General features: G+C 45.0%; 1 protein-coding gene across 2 annotated transcripts; it reads left to right on the top strand.

Annotated features, from left to right (window-relative positions):
• On the top strand, window positions 1-25,541 carry LOC104320109 (hepatocyte nuclear factor 4-beta). 2 transcript variants are annotated; one of them, XM_069793348.1, is made up of 10 exons: window positions 1-233; window positions 6,399-6,570; window positions 8,452-8,546; window positions 16,296-16,402; window positions 17,521-17,676; window positions 18,192-18,279; window positions 19,081-19,233; window positions 21,009-21,245; window positions 21,914-22,027; window positions 23,277-25,541. In XM_069793348.1, the coding sequence occupies exons 1-10, from the start codon at window positions 119-121 to the stop codon at window positions 23,339-23,341; spliced, it is 1,302 nt and encodes a 433-aa protein (XP_069649449.1). In that variant the 5' UTR covers window positions 1-118; the 3' UTR covers window positions 23,342-25,541. The 2 variants fall into 2 exon arrangements, with proteins under 2 accessions (XP_069649449.1, XP_069649448.1); XM_069793347.1 differs by having other exon boundaries at window positions 4-233; window positions 23,049-25,541.
• The last annotated feature ends 2,247 nt before the right edge of the window (window positions 25,542-27,788 follow it).

Genomic DNA, 27,788 nt, shown 5'->3' with positions numbered 1-27,788 from the left:
CTGGGTAATGATTTGTCATCGCAAGGGCTGGGGTGTCTCTCTTTGTGGAGGAAACCTTGGCCGTGATTGACAGCAGGGCTGTTTTTTTCGCCGCTTCCCTTGCTGTTGACAAGTAATAATGAAGCTTTGTCAGTCCATCATGGACATGGATATGCCAGATTACGTCGACTCCTTGGATTCCTCTTATACCATGCTGGAATTTGACAACCTTCGGGTGCTCCCCAATAACACCGGTGAGATTTTTGTTCGATTCCTCTTGAATAATCTCCACTACCTTTGTTATAAAGCTGAACAGCTAGGAAAGGCAGGTAGGAGGTGTGGGGCAAAGGGTGGAAGGGGTAATATTTAAGCAGCTGACCTGTCAACTTCTGTTGCATCTGCAGTTACGTTTGGGCTGTAATGGGACCCCTTCACTTGCCGGTGCTATTTTGAGATATTCTTTTCCTTGGTGGGCTGAGGGTCATGTCCTGAAGAGCCCACAAGGTATTGGAAATGTTGGTAGAGCTCTTCATGGCACGCCATAGGTTTGTCCCTCAGTATGACTTATGAGAGGAGTTATTACTGATATTTCTTCCTTAAAATGTGTGTTTCATTCCCATATATGACCTAGGTTCATATTTAATCCTTGGGTAAACAAAAAACCCATCTCAAATGGCGTTTGTCTGTTACTCAGACAATACACCATGCGCCCAATTTAATTTGTTCTGAGGTACTTAGATCGAGAAGCAATATCCAAATTGTTGCTTGCCTTACATTTTTTTCCGGGCTACCAAGTTGGTCTAAAAGCTTTTACAGCACACAAAGAACTTGGCTGTGAGGCATGAGTGTTTATATGCCAAGACTTCCGCTTTGTTCACAGAAATAAAGCGTATTGTGTGACATACATTTAGGTTTTGAGTAGCCAAAAATACTCTGACATAAAGTGAGCACTATTCCATGAAATTAACTGTTCACTGTGTGAAAAATAAAGGACATTTTAGTCATATAGCACGAACTCAATCATGTAACCGAATGAGATTCTGATGTTTGCAATGCCTTTGGAGAGCTTTGGCAGCATTTCATTTAATTTGTTAAGAAGCTTAGTGAAATTAAGATGGGATTTTCAGGGTCTCATGTTTGCTCATTAGCTGTCTCATCAAAAGAAATCAGAGTTTCAGAAGGGCTATCATCTACAATATAAAATGATTAGACTTATTACTGTGGGACATGGAGGGATGTCAGGAGACAAATAAAGTCAAAAGGCCCAAAGAAAATGGAATTTAAATTTGACTTCAAGAAAAGCTCTGTCTGTCCCCAAATAAAAGATTTTCAATATATTTTTTTTGCCAGCTCCAGATAGACTGGATCTTATTTCTTATTCTTGCAGAAAGGTTTCCATCTGCCATCCTACTCCAGAAATGTTATTTAACACAGATGTTTCTCTTTGTCACTTGCTGCTGAACAACAAGATATTTTTTACTTCTTAGAGCGGTACAAATTTCCTCAAAATTCAAGGTAATTTGGCAAGTTAACTACCAAAACCTGCTTGGGGCTCTCTGTTGTTTCACGCAGTGGAACTGACAGGTTGAGTTTTTTCTGAAGTTTATCTAGATCAGTATTGTGTTATTTGTCTAGCTGTTAATGAGTAACTGCTCTCGGGAACTAGCTGTTTTGAAATTAGCTTGTTTGACTTGGGTAAGTGTCCTCTTCTACCGTTTATAAAAATAACTTCAAAAAAGTCCTGAAATGTCCATGCATGGAAATACATTGCTAACCAGCTGAGTTCAGTTCCCATATGTAACTCCAATAACAGTTCACACAGCTACTATGTAGTTGCAGAACTATTTTTAAAATTGTTAGAATCAAGAAATAATCTCATTTTAGGTATTTTTAAAAATATACTGGATGGTTTTAAGCCTTATCTTTCCCGTTATGCAAGATTTGTCTGTGTCATTTCCCCAGCTAAATCTAATGGCAGTTTTGCCCTCTATAAACACAAACAGGAAGCGGTACAATATTTATTTTAATGGACTCGGGACTGTTTCTTACATTCTGAACAATTTTAAAAGCAAAAATTAGAATATTTTCAAACAAGGTCATGCTTTCTTGAAACCAACTCTTTCCTTCTTTGGAATATTATTTCTTCAAAATTTTGGGTTGATTAATGATGTACAGTGCTTCTGGTGCTAAGCCTTCTGCTTCAGCAAGCTGCTGTAATTTTGAGATTTGCCTAGATACATATTTTGGAGTTTCCACCTCTAAGTACCCGTAATTTGCCAAATATTTTGAGACTAATTCAAAATAAAGAATAGAATCCATTATGGGAGTGGAGAAGGACTATAAAAAAATTGTCTGTTTTAAATAGAAAGGATGGCAAAAGGAAATGAACGAAAATCAATGTTAATCCTGTCTTTCCTTTATAAAATATGTGTTGTAACTGCAGAAATTTTCCCAGTCTGTACAAATTTGTTTCCTTTACCTTGGCTGGCATTACAAGCCATATTCTCACTTGGGTTTTATGTGCTGTTAATACCCATTTCCTCACGCTCTTGTCAGAGTTGTCATTTTGCTTAAAATATGAAGCATTATTGAAATACTGCACTAATTCTTTAGTCAAGTGTCGGTGAACACTTTCTCCCACAGTGGTGCTCATTTTCCTGTCTCAGCACTCAAACATCACGCCAATCCTTGGGACTCTGGCACAAGGTTGGCAAAACACCTTTCCCAGCCCCGCTGCGGTCTGACCCAACTTGGACCATGAAAAAGCCATCAAAGATATTTTGACAGTGCCTGACCATCCCTCAAGCTTCACACGTGCTTGTGAGGAGCTCTGGCCTTTCTGGCTGGCCTCCTTGTCATTGTTACTGTAGGAACACTAAATCAAAGCTGTGTTTTATCTCAAAAACTCCTCCTCTATTTGCTAAAAGCTGATGTAGAAAGCGGCTGACCTGCACGTGGCCAGGGCTTCAGTGCTAGCCCCTGTCCAACCCTACAACCCTTGTATGCACAGGTTTCGCAACGCTGGCTTTGGCCACCAAGTTTGACTTAAACCCTCACTTATGATCTCTTTATGTTCTAGCCCAGCACATGTAATTTTGGGGATTTGTTAGCTGCAAATTATGTGCACCGAGACTGGCTTGGATTTCTGGGTAGATAAAAGCAAAAGTCATTCTGGAAAGTATTGCAAAGTAATTCTTGTATCCAATGTGCATCTAGAAGAGATGTAGCCAGAAACATAACTGAAAGGAAAAGCAGCAAAGAGGTCTGCAGTGGTCAGATATTGTGCAGAGCTCCAGCTCTGAATGGAAGCCAGATAGCATTCCCCAGCAGCATCCTCCCTGCGACCATCCTCCCTGACGTTTCTTATCACTGTAAAACTTGGCATCTTCATTTCAGCCCTGCTTAGTTAAAGACTTACATACAGAGGCAGTAGGTAACAAAAATTTGTACGTGTTCCGTTGTGAGCTTGGTTGACCCCAAAGCTGGTGAGGCCACTGGGATACTCTCATCAGCATTAGGTAGCCTATAGATCCCAATCTGCATGCTGCTTATATATAACTCGCAAAAGATGGTTGAAACTTCATAGCAACCTCTCTAGAGAGGCACAACAGGTTAAATGAAGCTGAATCACTGAAGTAAACGGTCTACAGTTTTCAGCTGATTTCACAGGCAGGTGATTGTGCTAGCAGGGATCCTGGCTTTCCTCTGATTTTCCTAGCAGTGATCAGTCCGGGGAAAACCCAGACATTCCTCAAATACTGGGTAGTTTTGAAAGTCACATCAAAACAGGCTGCTGATGCACGCGATATCGGTTGCGTTTTTGCTCTTCTCTGAGTTAATTCTCATTTGGAACTCATCATTAGTCGGTGACAGGATTTTCTAGCTAAAATCTATCATCATAATTAACATGTGCATACTGGCTTAGGGCTTTCCTTTTCTTTACTTTTTTTTTAAAAATTTCTTTTTACGTTCAACCAAGCTGAAAATGACACGTAGCTACCTAACAGGGACTGAACTTCTAGCTATGTATCTCCCCTAGCAGACAGCCACCCAACTTAACTGTAGCCCATGGGCTTGTCTGTGTTTTCATGGGTACAAGTGAGAGCAAAATTTGGTTTGCTAACTTCCATGGGCCCTCACATACTCAGTGCTGATGGTCCTTCCTCCAGTAATACTTGGTTTAAGGCCAGATTATTAATTTCTTCCATAGATCAGCAAGTAGCTGCTCACATGTCTCATGCACATAAGGGGAAAAAGTTTTCTCTGGTGAGTAAATGCTTTCTAGCATTAGGAACGTTTTGCAACCTGGACCCAGCTGAAGGATGAAATGTCCTCTGGAGACCCCAACTGTATGACCTTGGCTGGATTCCTCTGAAGTCAGTAGAGAAAGCATGAGTGGAGCGAAGAGAAAATTGGCTTTATTTTTGTTGTGCAAATTTTTAAAAGGAATCCAGCACAGTAGGCACATTTGTTTATGGTCATGTGTTCCTTCAAAAAAATAGATGGAGCAACAGATGCACGAATGTTTGGTAGTACAGTGACCCTCGAAGGAATATTCTAGTACAGCTCATTTAATACTGAGTGATCAAGCAAAATAAAATGAAGAATCAACGTAAAAAACCTAAAAATCAATGTAAATTACCATTAAGCACCTCTGATGCAGACAATTTTCCCAGGGGACCCAAGTGCCACTTACTGACAAATGTCAGAGCTGGGAGCATCTTACATGGATTTTGGGAACAGGTGAATCTCAATTCCTGTCATTATGACCCAAGAATGATTTTGATGCTGTCATTCTTTCTTGTCATGTGGTTCCCATCTTGCTACAGCCTACTTATTTATTCATCCATAGGTTAGAAGGTGAAATATAGATCAAAAGGGGGTTTTGAGGTGGGGAAAGGAAGTCTGACCTTTGCATTTGTGAAGTCTTAGCTAAAAATGTCTTAGCCTTAGCTAAAAAACTTCCCAGTTTTTGAAAAACGAAAGCTTTATTGGCTTTTTTTTCCTGGCTTTTGATTACAATTTTCATTGCATAGCAAATATTTTCACTATATTTTTTTGATGTGTATTCATATACAAATATAGCCTTCTCTCTCTCTGTATATATACATGTTGTGTGTGAATTACCCAAAGCTATTTTTATGTATTATGCATTAGAAAACTTTCTCTAGACTGTCCGGATCAGATGCCAATTCCTCCCCTTGGAGTAATTTTCTCTAAGATTTGTTGTTGCTCAAAACAACAGCAGCTGAGCTTTTCTCATCACCTCTCATCTCTTTGGCGAGGCAGGATGCATCTTGTCCCAGAGGCTTTGCCGATGTCACTGTACCATGAGATCGGCTCCCCTGGAGCGAAGAACATGCTCCCAGAGGTGCGAAAAAATTCATAAAACCAACCTGCAGTGAGTGCCCAGGTCAGGACAAACTCCACAAACATTCCTCCTCTCGGCGAGATGTAAACACTGTCATCTGCGTCTTCTCAAGTGTCTCTTTTTTTTTTTTTTTTTTTTTTCCCTTTTTTTTTCTTCCCCAAGCTGTGCCTCAAATTAGGTGGATTAAGAGGGCAGCGAGTCTGGTGGTTAAGGCCAAGGGAGAAGTTTAAAGGGGAGTTTTCAGCAGTGTATACACAGGCCAGGCAGGAGCAGAGCTATTCCTGCCCCAAATGAGTGGGTGCAAACAGAGGACATGACAGAGGGCATTCATATGACCTAATTTTAGGTCGTAATTTAGAAGGTCAATCTTCCTGCACACCTCTATTGCTTTCCAGTGGAAAGCAATAAGCCTCTTCAGAGGGCAATTCAGAGCAAGAACCAGACTTAGGAGAACTAAAGTAAGCCCTGTGGGAGCTGCTGTCTCTGTCTTCCAGCTGCAGAGGAGCTCTCAAGAGCAGCCTTTTATCTCCAACACTTCTATCATGTGCATGAAATAGTTTGTCCTTCTTGCTTCTGCTGTCTCTTCTCTGCTTTCCACTTATTCAAGTTTATGATGTTCTTTCCACTGTCTTCTATGGGCACCAGCTTTGAACCATGTTCTCAAGGTGTGTAACTGGGGAGGTGGCTCCCCATCCCTCAAAACCATGTATCGATCTCACATCCAGGTAAGGTTTTTCTACATCTGTCAAGAAAAGTAGTGGTAATTGTTACATTCTCATGAGCGTGTTGGGTTATGCAGCTTGAAATCTCTCTGTGCAGCAAAGGAAAACACCAATATCAGAAGCAAAGCAACAGAGTTACTCTCAGCTGAGGCTGAGAAGAGCACGGCCATCAATCTGGAGGTTTTACTAGCAACACATACTGCCTGTGCACACGTGCGTGTGGGGCTGGGTCAGTGCGTGCTTTGCTTAAAAAAACCCAACTTGCCGCCAGCTGATTCTGGTTTCCATCACAGAGGGGTCTAATGGTCCCTGTTCTCTGCCCGCAGAGGCCATCACAGCCGAATCAGCAAACACCAACCTGCTCACCAACGGCATCGGCTCCCTCTGCTCCATCTGCGGGGACCGGGCGACTGGCAAACACTATGGGGCGTCCAGCTGCGACGGCTGCAAAGGCTTCTTCAGGAGAAGCGTCCGCAAGAACCATGTCTATTCCTGCAGGTACACCCCCCTTCTGCAATAAATAAATACAATTTATTGACAATGTAAATAATTTGGGGTGGAGATCAGGTTGTACAGCGGGGCCCTTATCCCAAATGAGGAATTATCATGCCATGAATGCTAACAGTAATACTGCAGTTTAGTTTCTGGCTGGAAGACAGGGAGCTAAGGAGTAAGCCAAGTCCTATCTCATCCTGGACCCTGACACCTTTTGTGACACCGAGCAATCCATTTCATGAGTGTAAATCAAGGGAAACTTATACACCTGAGGTTTGACTGGGCTGTATAATCTGTAAGTACAGCTTCTGGGTGTGGAGTGACACCGTAACCTTATCACAGCCCAGCAAGGGAAAGCCAAGGTGGCAAAGGACCAAAGCTCCAGAGATTTCATCTCAAATGCAGTGTTTCTTGATTTTCCCAGTAAAAAGCAACAAGCATCCAAGAACCTGCCACCCCCAAAACCTCCACCTCCCCCACAGTGTCTCCATTTTTGTTTTGTAATCATTAAACTATGTATGCTGACATACCTCTGATGATTTTACAATCATTCTGAGAACCTAGGATGGACCAGTGATGATTCATGTCCACTTTGGCACACAGGTATACATTAGAGAGAATTTTTTTACCAGGAGGAGGCTATAAATTATACAGCAGCTATCTTGGTTGACCTTAGAAAATGGTGTTTATTTTAGCACTGGAGGAAGGGGAAAACAAACCCGAATACACTCAAGCCCTTCATCTCTAATTAAAACCTGGAAGTTTTCTTTCTGTTCCAGAACTCTTTCTCCTTTAAGGGCATTCCAAATCTTTGAGTCACCTTGTTTGTTCAAAATGCTCCTGGGGTCCTTATCACTCCAGGACACACCAGCCGTGAAAGACACCCAGGGTGCCAGCAGCGTCCACCCACACGGTGCCCATCCCAGGAACCATGGGATCCCTGCAAGAGAGGGCAACAGCTACTACTGATTTCTTTGAAATTTCGGCTCTCAGGCTCCTGGGAGTGGAGCTGTTGCCCCTCCCCGGGAAACCATGAATCTCTGTGATATCTGGCAGCTCAGGGAAGATCCACAGCATTGAAGCCAAGCAAATGGCAAATGCCTGCTTGTCTGCAAATCCTTTTTTGGTGAGCCGCGCTGTATTTAGCCCAGCTCGGAGCTCTGTTGTTTATCGCAGGCGTGAATTCTTTGGAAAGTCTTCGGGCCTTTGTACCTTTGGCTTTTTACCAGTCTGGAAAAATGCCTCAGCTTTTACAACCTGATGATGGTCCCAGAGCAACCCACGCCGTCTCCTCTCTGTGTGGCAGATTCCTCTTCCATCGCTTCTCCCACCGTGGCAAGAACTGCCAAGGCTACATGGGCCACCCCTTGAACAGCACATGGGTTCCTAAATCCCCCATTGAAATGGATAGGAAATAGGAGGCCACTTGCCTCAAAACTAGGCTGAAGGCACAAGAGAGCTTGTGGTCCATAGTGTAATTATTCTACACAAAGCAGGACAGCATTAACGAACGGGATCAAACAAGTCCTGACGCCTGACGTCCAATAACTGTCTGAAAGCGGGAGATGGAGTTCCTACACTACCAGGCACCAGCACAACTTGAGTCACAGTCACGCTTTCACAGCCAAAACCATCACAGTCCTCGCAGGGTGGGTGGTCTGAAATTGCTGCGCTCCCAGCTGGCAGGAACGGCAGTGGGGAAGAGGAGGAACTGGGCCAAGCTGACGTTGATTTAATCCTTTTCTTGCAGACCTTTGGCTCTTCTCTGGGTTCAGGCAATGCGTAGCTCAGTGAGGTCTGGGACTGTATTTGGGGCTGCTCGGGGTGAGTGGGGTGCAGGTGCCAGGCCAGTTGTTCCATATTTTATTTCCCATCTCCTCCCAGGTTCAGCCGACAGTGCGTGATAGACAAAGACAAGAGGAACCAGTGCAGGTACTGCAGGCTGAAGAAGTGCTTCAGAGCTGGCATGAAGAAAGAAGGTAGGTGCAAAGAGATATTGCAAAACCGCCTGCTGCTGGCTCTGGCCCTACTCCCACTGCAGAGCATGATGGAGAGCAGCGGCAGCCCTGCCCTGGGGAGATAATGCTCGCGTGTCACAGTGAGAGATTTCTTGTTGAAGCTGAAAGCCCCATTTCCTATCTTATCTGGTGGGAATCTCAATTAGAGCCTTGTGACAGTATTCACCCATCCTGGGAGGCTGGTCTCTTTGGGATATATTTATACTGGGAAAGGGATGGGCTTCCTCAGGCTTTATTTAGCCTCTAACTGTTTCACAACAGAAATTCCCTTGCTAAATACCTGCTAGTGTGACTCCTAACCCCAGCTGTGACAACCTCAGCGAGGACGTGCCCTCCTCAGTCTCATAAATGCCAACAACTGACTGCTGCAGAGTAGCGCTTGGTGGTTGACTTGGCTGATGCTCAGGTAGCTTGGTGCAACCCTTAGGGCAAAGTGCAACCCAAACACGATGCCTTACAGCGCGAGAGCTGCTCCTCCGTGGCGCAGGGCACACCGGGAGTGCTCCCGTGTCCCCTGAGCTGGGACCTGAGCCAGAGTCAAACCCTTCTGTAGGTAGTGCTGTCCTCGTGGTGGGTATAGCACCACGCTAGAGCTACTGTTGGCACTAGTACTGAAGGGGCCACCTAATGTTGGCTTTTTGTTGCACTTCACATTGGCTGTATGAAGAGGGAGGTGGAGCATTGTAGAGCGTTTGGGTACCAGTGACCATTGGGAAGTGCCCTTCCAACGCACTAAAGGAAATACTAAGTGTTACGGTGCCTAACGCTAAGCAAGAGAAAAACCCACTTCTGTTAACCTATGCCTTAATTCCCTCCAGCCAGCTTCCCTGGGAAAGTTTGGGACCTACCATAGCATTTCTGATCTCTGATCGTTCAGTGTTTGCATAGTGGGAGAGCATGGATGATACTATTTTACTTACTCCAAGCTTTCTGGGCAGAAGACTGTCTTTGTCTTTGGGAGGCCCAACCCACAAGAGATGGTACATCCCCCTGATGTGCAGGTAGTTGGGTGATGGTTTCAGCACTCTTCACCCTTCATTTGTGCTATTTTCCAACCCATTGACAGCTAAAGGGTGAGGGAGCTAGAAAGGAACTTGAGAGTTTCTTTCCATGCCACCGAGTTAAACACCCTTTACCCACGGGGTGAAATCCAACGGGAAATTTGTCACTGATTTCTGGTAATTCACAAGATTTCACTGGTGATGAAAAAATCTTTCCAACCTTCTGACCATATGTTTTCCTGGAGAACAAGGGTGTCTTGCAATTTGGCATAAGTCATGGACATAGCAAAAATGCCTGCTGGTTTAGTTTAGGAGAAATGGAGTAAATACAGCAGATGGAAAAAAAATAGCCCTCAGAGTAATAAAGACCAAACCAAAGCATATCTGGTCAGTTCTACGTGGGGATGGAGCCAATTGCCGATGCAGCAAGCTCGACAGCTTGGAAAGGCTGAAATCTGGTTATCAGATCCATTCTTTTAGCTGAAGCATGATTTTTATTGGTTTTATGGTAAAAGTTATAAAACCTTGGCTCATGTCTTCATTATTGATTGCAGCTCGATGGAAGATGACTCACTTCAAGCTCCACATAGTCACATTCTTTGAAACTTTTTTTATGAGTGCACAGTCAGGTTGTGTGCTCACAAACTGCTCATGTGTTTGGTAAGGAAGGTTTTAAAGCACCTTGAGCAACTGCTTTGCGGAAATTAGCTTAGCTGACCAGAGCTATATCCAAAGCATATGTGCAGGACTGCGAACGAAATTTTCTTGCACAATTGTGTGCACAAAAAGAACACAGTTATTTGCTTTAGGGTGGTTCTAGATTAATATTAAACAGTATTGCGAAGCATTAGGGAAAAAGAGAAGCCATGTCTTGGGATATAGCAGTATTAGGAGGATACAAATGTTTGTACAAAATCTTTTGGCGGCGTGCACCAATTCGTGTTGGGAGACCACAGCTGTGACATCCACACTCAGCGTGTCCCGTTGTCGCAGCACTGGCACGCAAGAGTTTGTCACTCTCTGGCGCACACCGCTTTGCAGCCGGCCTGTATAATAGCAATCAGACTTTCCAGGGTGTGGTAATAGCATTGTTTGTTCACAGTAGAGGGGAAGAAGCTGGAAATGATCCTTTTCCCAGCCTGTCTGTGACAGTACACCTGGGGTGGGGTGAGCAGGGTTGTGTCACCCTCGCACGCTCCCCACCGCCGGCGCCCCACTGACCCACTGCTCCAATATGGGAAAACTTGCTGTTCCCCAAATGTTCTCATCCCAGCAAAACTAACCGATAAACTGGAATTTTGGATCCAGAGTGGGTTTTGTTTTTTTTTTTTCCCCAGTCTTTCTGTGTCGTAAGAAGTGACATGACACATTTGGGTCTTTCTTTCTCTCTTCTTTTCCCTTGTTGGAAACAACTCTAGTCTGTAACAGATTGAGAGGGGCTATATTATCTGGCCTGGTAGAAGGGAGATTTCTGCCTAAAGAAAAAGCTATACAATGCAAATATCCAAGCTAGCTGTCTATAGTGGCAGCTGAGGGTCTCAGCACGGGCTGGTGCTGGAAGCACAGCGCAGTCGGGCTATAGGTTCGCTACAGGTTTGGGGCAGCTGGATGGACGTTGTTGACAAAAGCATCAGTACAGTCCTTTCGATTGTCTTGTTTGTACGCTAGGAATTTGATCCTGCTTTCGGAAAGGACCAGGACTGTCCCACGCACCAGCCCTATGCCTCCAGGCTTGTGCATTGAGATGGGATCCAGGTTCCATCGGCACCAGCAAGAGCAAGAAAGGGCCAAACCTTGAGTCTTGTGGGAAGTCCAGTCCCCAGATTTCCTAGAATTTAGCTCTTTCAGAAACTCTCCTATCCCAATTACAGTTTTGGTATCAATAATTCCTTTAATAGCTACAAGTAAACAATCATTAAACTTGGGAGGAGGGGAGAGAAAAGGCTTGCTTGAAGGCAAAGCCCTTCTTGTCTCGTGAAACACCACTATGATCAGGATTTAAGATTTTTACAGGAGATTCACTGCTTTGTTCTTGTTTTGTGGTTAAGGCTGGGACCACCGCAGGGTAGTCTGGGTGTTTTGGGGATTTTCTGGCTGTCCCCTATGATTTTCTTTCTTTGCACAGGAGAAGATTCGATTTCTATTGTTTTGCACAAAGATACCAGACAGGTTTTTGGTCACTACAGCATCAGTGGATGAGGAGTGCACCAGATACTTAAACACCCAAAGAAAATGGCAGGATATTATTTTTAGCATCTTGCTGAGATCATGTTTAACCTTGAATAAATTAGCAGGGAGTGATTTTTCAAGTGAGCCGGGTGATCTACTCACATGGAGCTGAGTGTCTAAAAACCTGGAAGCCTTTTGAATTGCCAGCACTGCACTGTCAGGATTCAGTTTGCTGATGAAAAAAGAGGGGTTAATATTTAACCTCTCATCCCCTTTAAAGTAATTTATGAATGTACGTGAACTCCTTTAGTTTTACGGAGAAGTAAAAAGAATTATTGTATCACTCACTGCCACAACACAGTGGGAGGATTTGAGGCCATTTTTTATTTATTTTTGTTAAATTGGACAGGTTTACAGGACAGGTTTATTAGTGTTTCACAGAACCTCTATCTTGTTTCATACCTTTTGCTTGTACATCTCTTCTGCCAGCTTTCAGAAGGCTGGGACTGTGGTTTATTGCAAAGATGGATGGAAAAGATAAAGGATCTTCCCTGCTTTGTGATAATCATAAATTAGGCCAAGAGCCCATGAAAGGATTAAATGTGCATGTACCATTTGGATCTATTTGCAGAAAAAATACACCACACCTACAAAATCAGAGGTAGCTTGGGGAAAAAAATTATTTGTGCCTATAAATTAATCAGGCAGCAGAAGGAGTAAATCTATCAGTGGAGAGAGAAACACTGTGAGCACTGGTGAACGCCAGCACCGCACTGGGGCACTCACACCTCCCTCCTCCTGCTCTCTCTTTATGCCATTTATTAATACATTTCCAACTCCATCGGCGTTAAATGAGGATGGTTTTAGTGGAATAATAATGGAAACGGTAACTCCCATGTAGGCTTTAACCTCTGCGGTTGCCATGGGAAGTTACTGGTTTGCTGCTGTCCCCTTCCAATCAATGCCTGTGCCTGTATTTATTGGACTCCCCAGACATTCCCCATCACAAGCTCTGTACCTACGTGGCAAGGCAGCAAGGACAAAATGTTTGGGAAACACGGGTTTGTTGCAATCCCACAAACACACCGCTGTTTGCTCAAGAGCCGCTGTGTGTGCTCCGCAGCCTGCCCGGCCGCCCGCATCCTTGATGCCCTCGTGGCAAAAGTGCCCAGCCTTGCTCTGAATAACAAAACCCGTCCGACGGCTCCTCTATGTCAGATGGAGAATATATTTGTTTTTCCATCCGTTTCCCACAGTTAGGACATGCCGTAGCCATGGATGATTCCCCGGAGGGAGATACGGGCACCATCTCGCCCTCTCTGCCTTTTCCCCAAGGGAAAGCCCGGGTCAGGGACACGTTGTCCCTGGCTGGCAGCATCGGGGGGACTCGTTCCCGCTGATGTCCCCTCCTTCTGGGCTGCTGTGGCCCTTCCCAGTGTTTTTCTGGCTTTGGGAACCGAAGCGTTGAGCAGAGGACAGGATTAGAGAAGAAAAAATGGATGAGCAAAATTTTGCCTGGCATATACTGGAAATAGTAGTCCCTGGGAGGGAGGCAGTGGGATCCAGCATTGGGATTTTAGTTCTTCCTGCAAGTTGGCTGAGTTTTATTGACTGCAAAGCCAAGATCACGTCTGAGCCCACACACCCTGAGGGCCAGCACGCCCCTTGAGCACTCCCGATGCCTCACCACGAGTGACCTATCCCTTCCCTTTTACAAGCACAATAAATATAGCAATATAATTACCACACAGTAATAGATTAATTTTGTGGCAGGTAAAACATTAACTCCCTTTTGTATCTAATTCTGTCGCATCTTGGGTACTTTCAGCGATAACACCCAAATCACCTTGAGAAAGTCGGTCTGTACCATCCACTTACACTTGAAGATTGAGCTTATCAGAGCATGAGGGAAGCACTGAAATATGTGCCATAAAACGACCCGGGAGAAAAACAGGCTGAGGCTTCTTAAAGGAGTCTGTCATTGGGGACTAGGACTAGGTCTGCATGGGTTTGGAGGACTTATATAAAATAAGATGTGTAACTCAGTTGGAAAAGCAAAATTTGTATCTTTTCTTGTAAATTGGAAAAAAGAGCCCCGTCACCCCCAGAGAGCTACGTGGGGGAGCAGCTGATATGAAACCAGGCATAGAAGATTGGGTGGGAACTTTCCAAGGACCTCAGCGATGACATGGATTCGGGAGGGCTTGCTGCTACTCAATGCTGGATGCTGCTGCTCATCTTTCTGGTGTACCAAAAAAAGCCATGAAGGCTTAATCTATTCTGAAGATTAATCATAGATTATGTTTCCTATAACCACCTTCACCTTCAGACTGGTGGGGATCCCCGGCCAAACAGTCTTCTCCATCACCGCCCCACCATGCCTAGGGTAATATATACTGCTGCCTAAGGTAGGTTAGCAGAGCCTCCCAAGGGCTGTAGTTGTTTTTTTCTCTAAACTGATGTCTAATTGCCTCTACGTATTATCCACAGCCTGAAAAAGCTCCAGTAACATGTATTTGTATTGCATCTTTTACAAATTGATGTACTTTACTTATCCAGCCCCTTGCAGCCATTCAGGCAAGGTTGGCTCCGAGGTGCAAAACAGCTTTGGTGGCTGGACCCCAGCAGACCCCCCTCAAACACACCCAGCTCAGAGGCGAGCGGGTGCCGACTGACAGCAAGGCTGAGCCCCAAATCCTGGAAAATAAATACTACGCTCCTGCCGATAACGGGAGATATTGATTTTTTGTCACTGTTGCTTGTTTTTTTCCCCTTTCACTTTGTTGGCCTCTCATCAGAGGCCAGTTAGGAAAACAGATCAGTGGTTGGACCCGAGCTGACAAAAAAAATCCCCCACCTTCCCACCCTGTGTGCGAAACGGTGTCCACATCTCCTCCTTTGTACGAATTCAGAGAAACGTGCCCCGTGCAAAGAACGATGCTTGCTCTAAAGCAAGGCCCAGCAGCGAGGCAAAGTCTCGAAAGAGTAATGGAAAAGGATTTTGCTGACTCTGCAAAAAATTGCTGCTGGAAAAATCTTCTCCAGTGGCCACTTTTGAGACAAAACCACACTATTTCACATCCAAGGGGTTAAAGCACAGAAGTGAGTCGCACTTTGACAGCTATGCCTAAGTCATTCCCCCTCGATAAAACCAAAAAGAGCCTGGAATTGCTGTATGAAGGAGGAGGCATGTGTTGCATTATCACCACATGCTAAATCTTCCTGCTCCCTCTGCTTTAAGGACCTGACAATTGCCTTGCTGAGCTGTACGTAGCCAAGTTGTACAAGCTGTCAGGAAAATGCTGAGTCCGCATTCAGGCTCCTTCCTCCAGCCCCATGTGGGCTTGCTTGCTGCTGGATGGAGGCAATAGGGCTCGGGGGAGAAATCAACACTGAAAACAACATTGGACTAAGTCTAAATTCTGCTTTTTTTCCCTGCTGCTGTTTTACTTGATGGCTGCAGTGGAGGCGAGTCAGTTCTTGGAGCCTGTGTTGCAAAAATAAGCTGCCGAAGCACGGTAAATCTGTTATGTTCAACAGGCAGGGTTGATAGAGCATGGGGCTAGATGTGGCTTGTGCTTCAGGGAAAAGGATGGTTAAAGGGTGGCATGGACTTCAAAAAAATCAGCATTTTTTTTTCTAATTCACCATGGCATGGCCATATCTTTCTGTTTGCAAAAAGCCCAGGGCTGATCTTCACTCTGCTGTGATCACTATAGTGTGTCCAAGGTGTGTTATATCACTGTTATTAACAGTTCAGGGCGGTCTGAGCTGATCTGCAGCAGTGATTTGCACAGGGTGCCGGCAGAGCTGGAGACAAACCCTGGCTTGGTTTGTTCCCTCAGCTGCGTGCTGGCCTTGCCGCAGGGTTACAGACTCATTGAAATCACCAGCGTGATGGACAAGGCTGAGGGAATGGTTTTAAGGGGGAATCAGCGAATTTAAGCTTCCTTTCTTTGGAGCTTCCTTAATGAGGTGACTCTTCGTGCTCTCCGTGAGCAGTGGCAATGTCCCCTGGGGACCACCGCCTGCGATGCCACAAGGACAGGGCACACTTCGAGGCTGCTTTGAGGTGGGATCAGAGGATGGTTTTTCCAGTGCTGCCGCAGAGACTAGATGGAACCTCAAGAGCATCCTGCTGTACTGGGAGCTCAGGTGCAGACATGGCGAAAAGGGCATGGGAGGCCAGGACTCCAGCAGTGTGGGTGCATTGCCAAGTGAAAAGGGTCGACACCAAATCCCCAAACTCCCCGAGCTGCATCAAACCCCGTAGAACCAGCTAACATCCCGCAGGGGAAGCTCTGACTGCCAAACGGCCTTATTGCCCTCTGTTGCTCCTGTGTTTGGTCTTCTCCCTCTCTAGTGGCCTTTTTTCCCTTCCCCAGGGCCTGTTTAATCTTATTCCAGCCTCCAGCAAGAGTGGAGGGTCTTGCAGGCACTAAAGCCCCATCCGCTCCCGTTTGGGGACCAAAAGCAACGGCAGCCATCGGTTGTGGGGGAATTTTCTTGCTAACGCAACCGCTGCTCGCTCTCATTTCAGCTGTGCAGAATGAGCGTGACAGGATCAGCATTCGCAGGAGCAGCTATGAGGACAACGGCTCGCTCTCCATCAACGTGCTCACTCAGGCGGAGGCCATGGCGCAGCAGGTATGAAATGCAGGGCCAGCCCTCCAAACGAGTACATGGCCTTCAGCTATTCCATATGGAGTTAGAAACTCACTAAACCAACCAGGGCTGGATCTTTTTCTGCCCTCGGATGGCTCTTACGCAAAGCTACAGGGAAGAAAATGCATTAGAAGTATCCAAAAGCAGACAGCAAAAATCCTTGGTGCATTATCAAGACAAATCCTGCAAAAAACAGATGCAGCCTTTGGCATGTGAGATGCAAAGCCGAAATTCCAAGGGCTAAGGGATGTTGCAGACCCCTGGTCCCCTCTGCCCCCAGCCTAAATTGTTGCTGGATCCCTAAAAATCCATTGCATTTCATGCAGAAATTTATCCCTCCTTGCTGCACACACTGTCCTGCTCAGAACACAATGTTCCCGTCATGGTTAATTATATCTTTTCTTGTAACTTTACTGGAGCAACAATTTTAGGAGAGAAAAATAAAGGTAATAAAAACGCTGGGCTTCAGCTAACGCTGATTGCTTTTTTATTTCATGTTCCACAATGAATTTCACCCTGCGCATCCTTTAAATTCTTATGCAAATATCCTTTCTCCACTGAAACATATGGTCCAGATGTTGCATATTACATGCAGCAATGCGTCCACTTCCTTTTAAAAAATTACGATGTTTTAACCCTCTCCTCCCCCACGCAGCTTTTTAGAGCTTGAAATGGGTGGTTTGTGTCCCAGACAGCAGCTCGGGGGAGAAAGGCTGGATGCATTTCATGCATTTGGCTGGCTTAAGTGATTGATGGGAAGCTGAGACCCAGTGCTGCTGGCTACTGCTGGGAAGGGGAATATTAATCAGATTTTGTCCTGAGCCAGCCTGGAGAGTGGGAAGAAGGTGGAGGAGGGAGGGGTGTCTGTTGGGACCGAGCACCACCTCGTGGAGGCTTCCCCATGGGCTGTACATTGGACAGTATATATACACTGCTGAGCAAATAAATAAGTGTACAACCACGACGGCAAACGTCTTGTCAATGACCTGACGAGGTTAATGTCTGCGAAGGCTGCCCGTGTTATCAGTGAATCGTTGCTATCAAGGATGGCAAAACAGCCCTGATCTGGTCCCAATGCAACTGGGTTGTTTCTCTTTCAGTATTCGTCGCTAAGTCCGGTGCACAGCACGGACATTGCTATGAAGAAGGTTGCAACCATCAACGATGTGTGTGAATCCATGAAACAGCAGCTTCTGGTGCTGGTTGAATGGGCAAAATACATCCCGGCGTTTTGTGAGCTCCCACTTGATGACCAGGTAAAATGCAAATGCCTCTTCCCTGCAAACCCACCACCTTCGAGAGGAATTCCCAGCCATGCTTTTCAACAGGAGAATCTGACATTAACATATAGATCACCCTATGCAGAGCCATAAACTAATAGGAGAGAAAGAATTATTATTCTTAAAAATAAGTCAAGTAGCCAAAGTCCCCCAAAATATAATAGAGTTGGTCACTCCAGTCTGCACAAGGACCCAGTCAAAAAAGACTGGTTTTCCTTTTACTGGTACCTGATAGTTGAATATAAAACCCATTTATTTCCTAAGAACTGAAATTACTCAAGCCCTTCTTTGCTCTTTCATTGAAAACAGCTTTTTTGTTTAGTTTGCCATGAATGTAGCACTTCTGCAAAGTGAAAATACACTAATAATTTCTAGCTCTTAATAGTACTTTATCTGTAGACCTGACATATCTAAGCAAACACCAAAAGCTCACCGTTCTGTTCCCTGCTTTTCAAACAGAATATTATTTTTTTCTTCTGTGCCATCTCCAGGTTGCCTTGCTCAGAGCCCATGCAGGAGAACACCTGCTCCTTGGGGTAGCCAAGCGGTCCATACCATACACCGATTTTCTGTTATTAGGTAAAGTAGTGAAATACACTCCTGCTTTTATAATTTGCACACCCATGTCATTGCCAAGTATCCTGCCTCCCTGAAATCCTCTCTGCCCTCCTGGGCATGGTCTGCACATCTGGCTTGAGAAGGTTTCTGGAGAATTGTAAAAAAAAGCAAGCAAATTCACTGGGACTTTTACAAGTGCTCCATTACCGCTTTGAAATTGTTGATGAGGAAGCCCCCAATATTTAAATGGCATCTCCAACTGCGTTGCCTTGTTTTTGTAACTGCAATTGCCAGGACACAGGCAATGAGGTATTTGGGTATCGGTGCCTAAAGACTTAGCAGAAAGGTCTATTAAAAATTATAGGGCACATAGGTATTTCCTTTTCATGTAGCTCTCTGCCACCAAAAACACAGGTGGGATTATTCTTGGAAAAATGAGAATACTGACCTTGAAAGCCATGCATTAAAAAAAAGAGGGAGGGAGAACTTTGTTTAAAAAAAACCACACCAAAAATAAAGATGCAACACCACTTGCAAACAGATGCTAGGTATAACAGAGGGTAAACCAGAGCAGAACGTGGAGCAGGCTTTGTGTACAGTGTGGGTGCACTGACATGTGCAAACGAGATAAATAAGGACCAAAGAATGAGATCGACGGATTGCTTCTCAGTCGTGAATCTGAGTATGAAGCTGCACACTGGAAATCTGCTGCACATGGGCACCGGGACTATCTGGCAACACGCCTTGGGGTAACTTCTGGATAAGACCGTGTCCGCAGAGCTAGAGAGAAAATCTGATGGCGAATTTCTCTTGTCTCCCCAGGGAATGACTTCATCATTCCAATGCACTGCCCGGAACTGGAAATCGCTCGTGTGGCCACCAGAATCTTGGATGAGCTGGTGAAGCCCTTGCGGGACATCCAGATCGATGACAATGAGTACGCTTGCCTTAAAGCCATCATCTTCTTTGATCCAGGTAAGCTTCCTTCCCGATTGCCAGACATGGGGCTTGAAAAGGAGTTGAGGGCTCTCCGATAACAAGGAAAACCCCTCAGCGGCAGCGCTACATTTCACCTGCCTCTGCTGTAATGAGCAATAATTTGCAGTGCAGCAAGGATGTGTTAGAAGTGACCTATTCCTGAACACTTTACTATTTAGCAAGTATTAACTCCAGCCAGACCAATGTGCGAGACTCTGCAGACCCTAGAGGAGTTTTGCTGCTTCTGTAGCTTTGCTTCAGGAAAGCCCATCAGTCTGAAATGAAGGAGATGGCTATTAAGGACATATATGCCTATATTGAATTATGCATAAGCAAAGTGAGTCAACTGAGCAGCAGTGTGGAGCATCCACTGGAGTTCAGAAAGCAGCATTAAAAACCACAGAGAGCTGGACTGTGCAGAGTACCCAGAAATATCAAGGATGGCTGTTAACGGCTCTTGTTGGAGGGCAGGGCTGGTCCGCACAGGATGGAGAACAGGGAAACACACAGAGACAAACAAAAGCTTGTTTTCAACCGTTGCTGTATTCTTATTCCACAAACACGGGGGTTTCTGTCTCAGCCCAGGTTCCCCCCAAACACTCCTGTTTGTACACGCCTGCAGCACACACAACACCTCCTCCTGGTTCAACACTCGAGTCCCTTTAGTGCGTGTTGCTCTGTAGCTTGGAGAAGAGATGGGGGAACAATCCCCAGTCCAGAACAATGCCTTTTTGTCTTTGGCATCTATTAGCATGGAGAAATTAGAGCATCTTCCATTAGTTATTTTTTTGCTGTGTTGGCTGATTTGAAATCAAGATACAGGAGTTTTAGAAACATCATGAACTTTGGCTCGCCAAAGAGCCTGCTGTAAACCTGAGTAAGGGTGGTATTATCAAATTGAGTTTTACAAATTACCTTCTTGGCTGATCAGTATCTCAGTGAAGCTTTAGATCATTGCGACAGTGAGGCGCTGTGATTTCATCTAAAAGGAAAAAGTGCAAAGCTCTACAGAAGTGAAATTCGTTCACGCTAACAAGCGGGCATGTCATAGAGTTACATGCTGACATGCAATAATTTGTTAAACACTTCATCTAATCTCTTGGCGTGGTGATCCCTAAAATGTGGTGCTTGTGGATTCTTTGTAGACTGTGAAGGAAATGGTCCAGTGAGCCAGAAATCTCGGTTTTAGATAGCAGGAGAGGCAGGAGTGGAAAGCTGTAAATTCTGGCCCTTCACCCTACCCAGAGTGCACATTTACTTGCTTAAGCAAAACTGGACCAGTGGACCATGAAGAACGAATCGACCACAGGTCAAAGACATGAATCTGGTGCTGCAGTGGGTGTAATTACCTCATATAGGCACTAAACCTGCATGGATTTAGTGGCAGTAGTTGGGACTCAAAGTTTCCAGGGGAAAATTCCAGGTCGTTTCCTTGGAAGGACAAATATGGTTCAACATCTAAATCCGTCCTCTTCACTAATGGCAGTAGCCAGACACAGCCGCCTGAAGCAAGCTCTTATTTTCTTACTATTTCCCCTCAAATTCCTGTTTCGCCCCGAATTCCCCTTATGGTTTCCCAATTCCACGTGAAATAGGAAATAGTGGCAGCCCAATGCTAATCTGTCAGATAAACGTGCACACTCTGACAGATAATTGTCAGAGGATCACTGGCACGTCATCCTTTTCCCTCTACAGAACCTGACTGACAGGGTAACACTTTTTGGTTACACAGCCCAGCAATTAACTTCTTTTTTTTTTTTTCTGCCTCTCAGACTGCAAAGGCCTGAGCGAGCCCGGGAAGGTGAAGAACATGCGCTTCCAGGTCCAAGTCAACCTAGAAGACTACATCAACGATCGCCAGTACGACTCTCGAGGCCGGTTCAGCGATATCCTCCTCCTGCTGCCCCCGCTGCAGAGCATCACCTGGCAGATGATCGAGCAAGTCCAGTTCGTGAAGCTTTTTGGTGTGGCCAGGATCGACAGTTTGCTGCAGGAGATGCTGCTGGGAGGTATGACCCCGGCTGAGAAAGGACAGCAAAGTTGATTTATTTCAAAGCCATTACAAGGCTTCGTGTCTGGGGTTTTGTCCTTCTCTGGAGGATGTACGGTAGAGAGAACTTGGTCTTGGGAGGAGGGAAGTCAAGGCTCGGGTTGAATTGTAGCTTGAACATGGGTCCTTCTCACTCCAGTCCAATCCCCAAGGCATTTTTTTCCAGCCCATCTCTGAAAATTTGACCCAGGATCAGCTTTATAGAAATGGGTACCACTTTGCAGTGCTTCACGCCAGCGGGGCACTTGACTTTTTAGGCAACCTACCTAACTGATGCAGTTTGCAAGAATAAAATATATTTTTTTTTGTTAGCAACATGCAAAAGTTATAAATATATGGGAAACCCTGATAAGAGCAGTAGTTGGGACACACACACACAGAGACAGATGAACAGTGCAGTTGAGTATTAGCCGAAACCCCAGCCATCGTGGGAGGTTGTGCCTAGACAGTGAGAAGGCGGAGAGCAAAGACGACGGCTGGAGCAGGAAGGAAGCAAAGACAAGCCAGGACATTAACCCCCACCCACAGAGGTCTTCCACATTCTCTGAAAAAAAGAGATTTGGCCCAGAACTTCTGGCTTCTCAGTAACTATGCAAAGAATGATGTCTTTTTTCACTTCCCCTGCAGGAACCACCATTGATCTCCAGTACCAGTCAGGACCTCCCAACCTCAACCTGGAACCGCTGCCAGGACACGTCCTCCCAAGCACCATGAGCTCTGTGATTCACACCGCTCCAGACCGTACGTGTCCATTTTTATGCTATTAGTGTCATCATAATGAAGGGACTGGATAGGAAAAGCAGTTAAGAAAAAGACCTTTAAGTTTATTTATATGTTTAAGCATTACACTTGAATCAGAGTTCACAGCCCCCCCTTGCTGACGCCCTTTACTATGCAGTCTGGAAACATGCTTCCGAAAAGAAGCTGAGATTTTCATGTACTAGCATGATCCAGAGGGATTTTGAGATGCTACTAAACATTACGAGATTTAAAAAAAGGAAATCAAGATTGGTGACAGTGTGTTTCTATGAATAGAGGCAGTGCTGGGAAATACCACAAAGAAGCACACGCAGTTATTAGTGGCAAGAGTTTCCCTACGTAAAGTGTCTTGGTTGCTGTCAACCAGAACACAATATGACCTGAATACAAGATCATCTTCAACCACTCTGGGCACTGCTGCTAGGCAATGGCTATTTGTTAAGGCATTTATCCGCTGTAGTAGCAAACGGACCGTGCTATTAAAAAAAAAAGTGGAATATGAGTTGCAATTTAACAGCCACTGCCATGTAATCACGACATCTTGCACACAGTCTCCTTCTGCCACTTACGATCATCTACCTCTTGTAGCATATTTTGCTATTTCTCAGCCATATAAATGTTGGCATCATGTATTTGAGCTTGCTTTTTTTTTTTAAGCCACCCTGCAGCAAGGGAGATTAGAGAGATGCTGTGTTCTGTAAATGAAGTATGGTGGCTAGCAGGTTGAGGTCTCCTCTGAAGAGGAGAGGAAGGATTGAAAAGCAGTTGGGGGCATTTCCCAAGCGCAAAATACTGAGAAGAGTCGGTATGTGCCTATCAGTCCTCGTCACAAACAGGAAGGAAGAATACGCCTGAACATGCCTGATTTGGGATGGATTTCCCTGCCCCATGCCCGAAGCTCCTGCTCCTTGGTTCATAGGACGGTTTGCTGATTTTACTCGGGCACTGCTCCACTGAACAGTGTCCAAGTCCATTTTAATTCTGTTTCTTTTCTCTCCCACAGCATCTCCTGAACCATCCCTTCCATCTCCTTCTACAAGCACAGGCAGTGAAGACTATAAACTAGGCTCTAGCGCAGGACCCAACGCCGTAGCGCAGCTCTTGCCTCAGACAGTGATACCCAAGCAGGAGATTTTATAGGGAGAGGTGGAAGGAGAACCTGGGAGCAATGTGGAAAAAAAAAAAAAAAAAAAAAGGTGCTGAAAGTGAAACGGGCCCTTTCTCTTTGCAGAGGCAAAGCACAGCAACCCCCTGCCTGTAGCCGGATCTGTCGGTCACACTCTTTCCCATCCATGAGTCGAGCACCAAGACTGCAGCAGGAGCCTCACCACGGGTCTTCCCACCACCGTCACCCTCTTTTCACAAGTGATTGGGGTTAATGCTCTTTTCAGTAGGACCAAGACTGTAAGCTCTTCGGAGCAGGGCTTCTGACTGCATTTGTTATCGCCTAGCTCGGTGTGATCACGACCCTTTTACGGCCTTCGGCCGCTATCTTCATAAACCCAAATGCCTTGCGCAGCTCCTGGTAATCGTTAATGAGTACAGCGTGTCTTGAATTGTCAGTACGAAAAGGTCTATTCCCATTAAAAATGTAATCACACTCCCATTTCTCCTGCTGCATGTTAAGCTTTAGGAAGTATATCTTCATAACATTTAGCAGGCCAGCGCTTTGTTATTCTGCACGGATGTGTCTTGTTCCACATAGCCCAGCTAACATTTAATGCTGGTCAGGAATTATATGTGATCAGAAATGCCAACATTGTGTTATTTTCTGTAATTTCCAGTATATCTACAGTCCAGTTGTGAGTCATTTGATGCATCCTCTACTTTGTGCGTGCACCTAACGCAGCTCTGAGACGGCAGCAAGGATCTCTGCATCAGACCGTGGCAGCTGGGTCTGCTAAAACCCACAACTGGCAGGAGGCTCAAGAAGCTGCTGACTTACTTACCAAATCACTGCTTTGTACCTTCTGCAGACTTTTACTGCAACCATATTTGGAAGAGGCAACACTTGTAACAAAAATGCCAAAAACCCCTTTTCCCAGTACGCAGATGTGATTTTCCTGTAGCTTTGTATGTTGCCGTAAAGTCATGTTTGCGACCTAAACTTCAAGGCTCTAAATTGGCAAAAAAAAAAAAAAAAAGAGAGGCAGGTCTCCTGTGAGCCATGTATTATAAAAAATATTTGTATTTAAAACATAAGGTTCTTCTGCACTTAATGTAAAACTTAATCACCAGTAGGTAAGCAACTATTAACCATGTTTATAACTATTTAAAATAAGCCCAATAGATGACTATACAACCTCAAACGTTTCTAAAGCACGGTCATTGTGTTACAGTGTTTATTTGAATGAATTGGACTTCATTAGAAAGCAGATTGCCGGACTTCTACAGAGCTTATGCTCATCTGCATAAAAGCCCAATGACCTCCATCAGACAGCTCGAGGGGTTACAGGCGGCCGTACTGAACAGCAGGGCTCGACGGGGAATTTTTAGCTCTGTCACACATCACAAATCTGCCAACCCACGTGCATCCCCGCCATGGCAAAGATGAGATGACGGTGCCCAGCTACGGCTTTGTGAGGCTTCTTTCACTAATGCTCGTGAAGCACTTCGAGATCCTCGGATGGAGGACGCTCACTATGAAAATGCAATCTTATTGACTGAAAGAGAAGTTGGGAAGAGCATCCGAACCTTCACCGAAAGGGGAATACTTTGTTCTCAGGCTACCTTTCATTCGGTGGGGAGATATTTTATAGTTACCATTCTACAGCATGAGAGAGATTTGAAAACCATTGAAGACTGGGTTGAATTTCACCTAGGATCACAACGTTTTATTTTTCTACTGTCTGTGATGAATTTGATCTGACATTCTATGCTGATAACTTTGATTTGAAAAAGCTATATCTGGAAACCAGGTTGTACTGCAAGCATTCCTGCTGCATGACAGATGCAACTGTACTTACCTAACATTGCTTCCAGTTCCTCCGTGATGTAGATTACATTACTTTTCTAGAAATTAAATGTACATTTATACTCATTAATGGTAAGAAAATAAATCTATAGCAGAAATAATGCCATATTCTCATATTTCATATGGACAGTTTGCCTTTTTTCTTTAATTCAAAGCTAAGTTTTCAAGTTTCTGTATCGATTTTTCCAATGCAAATACCTTAGGGATTTTCACCGTAGGAATTTATTTTTCTTAAAAAAGAATCATCCATGGCTGCAAAGCTCAGCTTTCACTCGAGACTGATGTAATTAATAATCTAAGACATTATCTGAGAGAAGAAAATAAAATTGTCCAGGAACAAGCAGATACCAGACTCAGCCTCCGGCGTTCAGCTAGTCTGGTGAAGTTTTACAGCAAGAATAATTTACTGTCTTACAAGGGGCCTGTATTAAGGGCTAGAATAGATTCATAGCAAAAATCTCTTCCTGGCTTCCCTATGTCAAACTCCACTTTAAATTAAACCAATATTCTTATGCAAACATAGCTTGGAAGTGACTATTTTATTAGATTTCTGCTTTATTGGAATCATGATTTTGTTAACGAAAGAGGTTCATAGCCATAATTTAAAATTATTTTAGTCATCTGGCAAGACGCCAGCTGCTTTGTCAGAACATGAATTGTGCATCTCAGGTAATAAAGTCTCACTTATTTCTCTGTAAGTTATCCATTTCTTGCCAATTATAACATTTGGCTTTATTAATGTCAAATGTAGGTCTTAGCTTAACTTTATCCTGCACTACAGTATTAAGAGAAATTGCAGAAATATTTCAGAGGTGCAAAGTTACACTTAACATTATTAAGAAACTAAGACTGTGATTGTTTTGATTCATGCTGGCTATTTTCCAGAGCTCTACTTGGGTATGACAAGAGTAATGTGCATTACAGTAGCATATATGCTACTGCAATACAGTCAAGAAATACTGCAAGAACTGGATGACAGGATTCCTCCATGAAGAAATTCAGAACACACACACACAAAAAAAGAAAGAATCAGTGACACAAGCAAAAGTATGTAACAATCTCATCAATCAAGAAGCACCGATCCATATTCAACCGCAAAGTACGTTGCATGAATTGAACTGTTACTCCGTTCAGAGGAATAACACTCAAGAAAAAAATAATACAGAAGTGTAACGTTGGCGCATTTCATATTAACAGACTCAAGAATCATTTACAGTTTGCGCGGGCAGGGTGCAGCCCCCCCCACCCCACTTATTCCCAGCTAGAGAAGGCTACTCAAGTGGTGGGCACTGGCCCAGAGGGAGACCCAGGTATGGTTGCCACTCGGGGGAAAGCCGTTTTTAGGAAAAATGTGGCGATGCAGACAGAGCTCTCGTGTAAACCTGAGAGATGGAGGGGAATGGATACAGGTCCCTGCTCGGGGAGGCAGGAGAATCCCCTCCTGGTCTCCCACACCTTCCCAGTTGCCCCTACGCAACAGGTATGGGGCTCTGGAATTTGAGGACCGGGTCAATGAAGATCAGGGTGTAGGTGAAGCCCTATCTAGGGAGGTGCCTAGGGCCAGTCGGGCAGCCCCACGCTTTCTCACATCCTCTGAAAAAAGAAAAAAGAGGGTAATTGTCGTAGGCGACTCCATTCTGATGGGGACAGAGGGCCCGATATGCAGACCTGACCCATCCCACAGGGAAATCTGCTGCCTCCCTGGGGTCTGGGTAAAAGACATTACCAGGGAACTCCCTGGTCTGGTTCGGACCTCTGATTATTACCCTTTGCTGGTTGTGCAGGTTGGCAGCGATGAGATTGCAGAGAGAAAGCCAAAGGCAATCAAAAGGGACTTCAGGGCACCGGGATGATGAGTGGAAGGGTCGGGAGCACAGGTAGTGTTTTCCTCAATCCCTTCAGTGGCAGGGGAATACACTGGAAGGAGCAGGAAAACACACCTGGTTAATACGTGGCTCAGGGGCTGGTGCCGTCGGTGGCATTTTGGGTTTTTTGATCATGGGGAGGTTTACACGGCACCGGGCTTGCTAGCGACAGATGGTGTCCAGCTATCTCAAAGGGGTAAAAGAATTCTCACTTGTGAGATGGCAGGGCTTATAGAGAGGGCTTTAAACTAGGTTTCAAGGGAGTAAGGGATAAAACTAGGTGCACCAGAGATGAGTCTGGGGGCAGCACACCGATGTTAGGGGTGGATTCCATAACGCAGCTCAAATGCATCTATGCCAACGCATGCAGCGTGGGCAATGAACAGGAGGAGCTGGAAGCCATCGTGCAGCAGGATAGATATGACTTAGTCGCCATCACGGAAACATGGTGGGATGACTCCCGTGATCGGAGAGCTGCAATGGATAGCTATAAGCTCTTCAGAAGGGAAAGGCAAGGTAGAAGAGGTGGTGGGGTGGCTCTCTATGTTAGAGAGTGTTTGGACTGTATGGAGCTACACGATTCTGATGACAAGGTGGAGTGATTATGGGTGAGGACGAGGGGGAAGGCCAATAAGGCAAATATTGTGTTGGGAGTCTGTTACAGACCACCCCACCAGGTTGAAGAGACGGGTGAATCATTCTACGAGCAGCTGGCAGTAGTCTCAGGATCGTGTGCCCTTGTTCTTGTGGGGGACTTCAACTTTCCAGATGTCTGCTGGAAATACAACACAGCAGTGAGTAAACAATCTAGGGGGTTCCTGGAGTGTGTGGAAGATAAATTCCTGACACAGCTGGTAGGTGAGCCAACCAGGGGAAGAACCTTGCTAGATCTACTGTTTACAAA

The sequence above is a fragment of the Haliaeetus albicilla genome, chromosome 10, assembly GCF_947461875.1.
Source record: "Haliaeetus albicilla chromosome 10, bHalAlb1.1, whole genome shotgun sequence".
Classification (NCBI taxonomy): domain Eukaryota; kingdom Metazoa; phylum Chordata; class Aves; order Accipitriformes; family Accipitridae; genus Haliaeetus; species Haliaeetus albicilla.
Note: the sequence above shows the minus strand (reverse complement) of the source record. Positions and strands in the feature narration are given on the sequence as shown.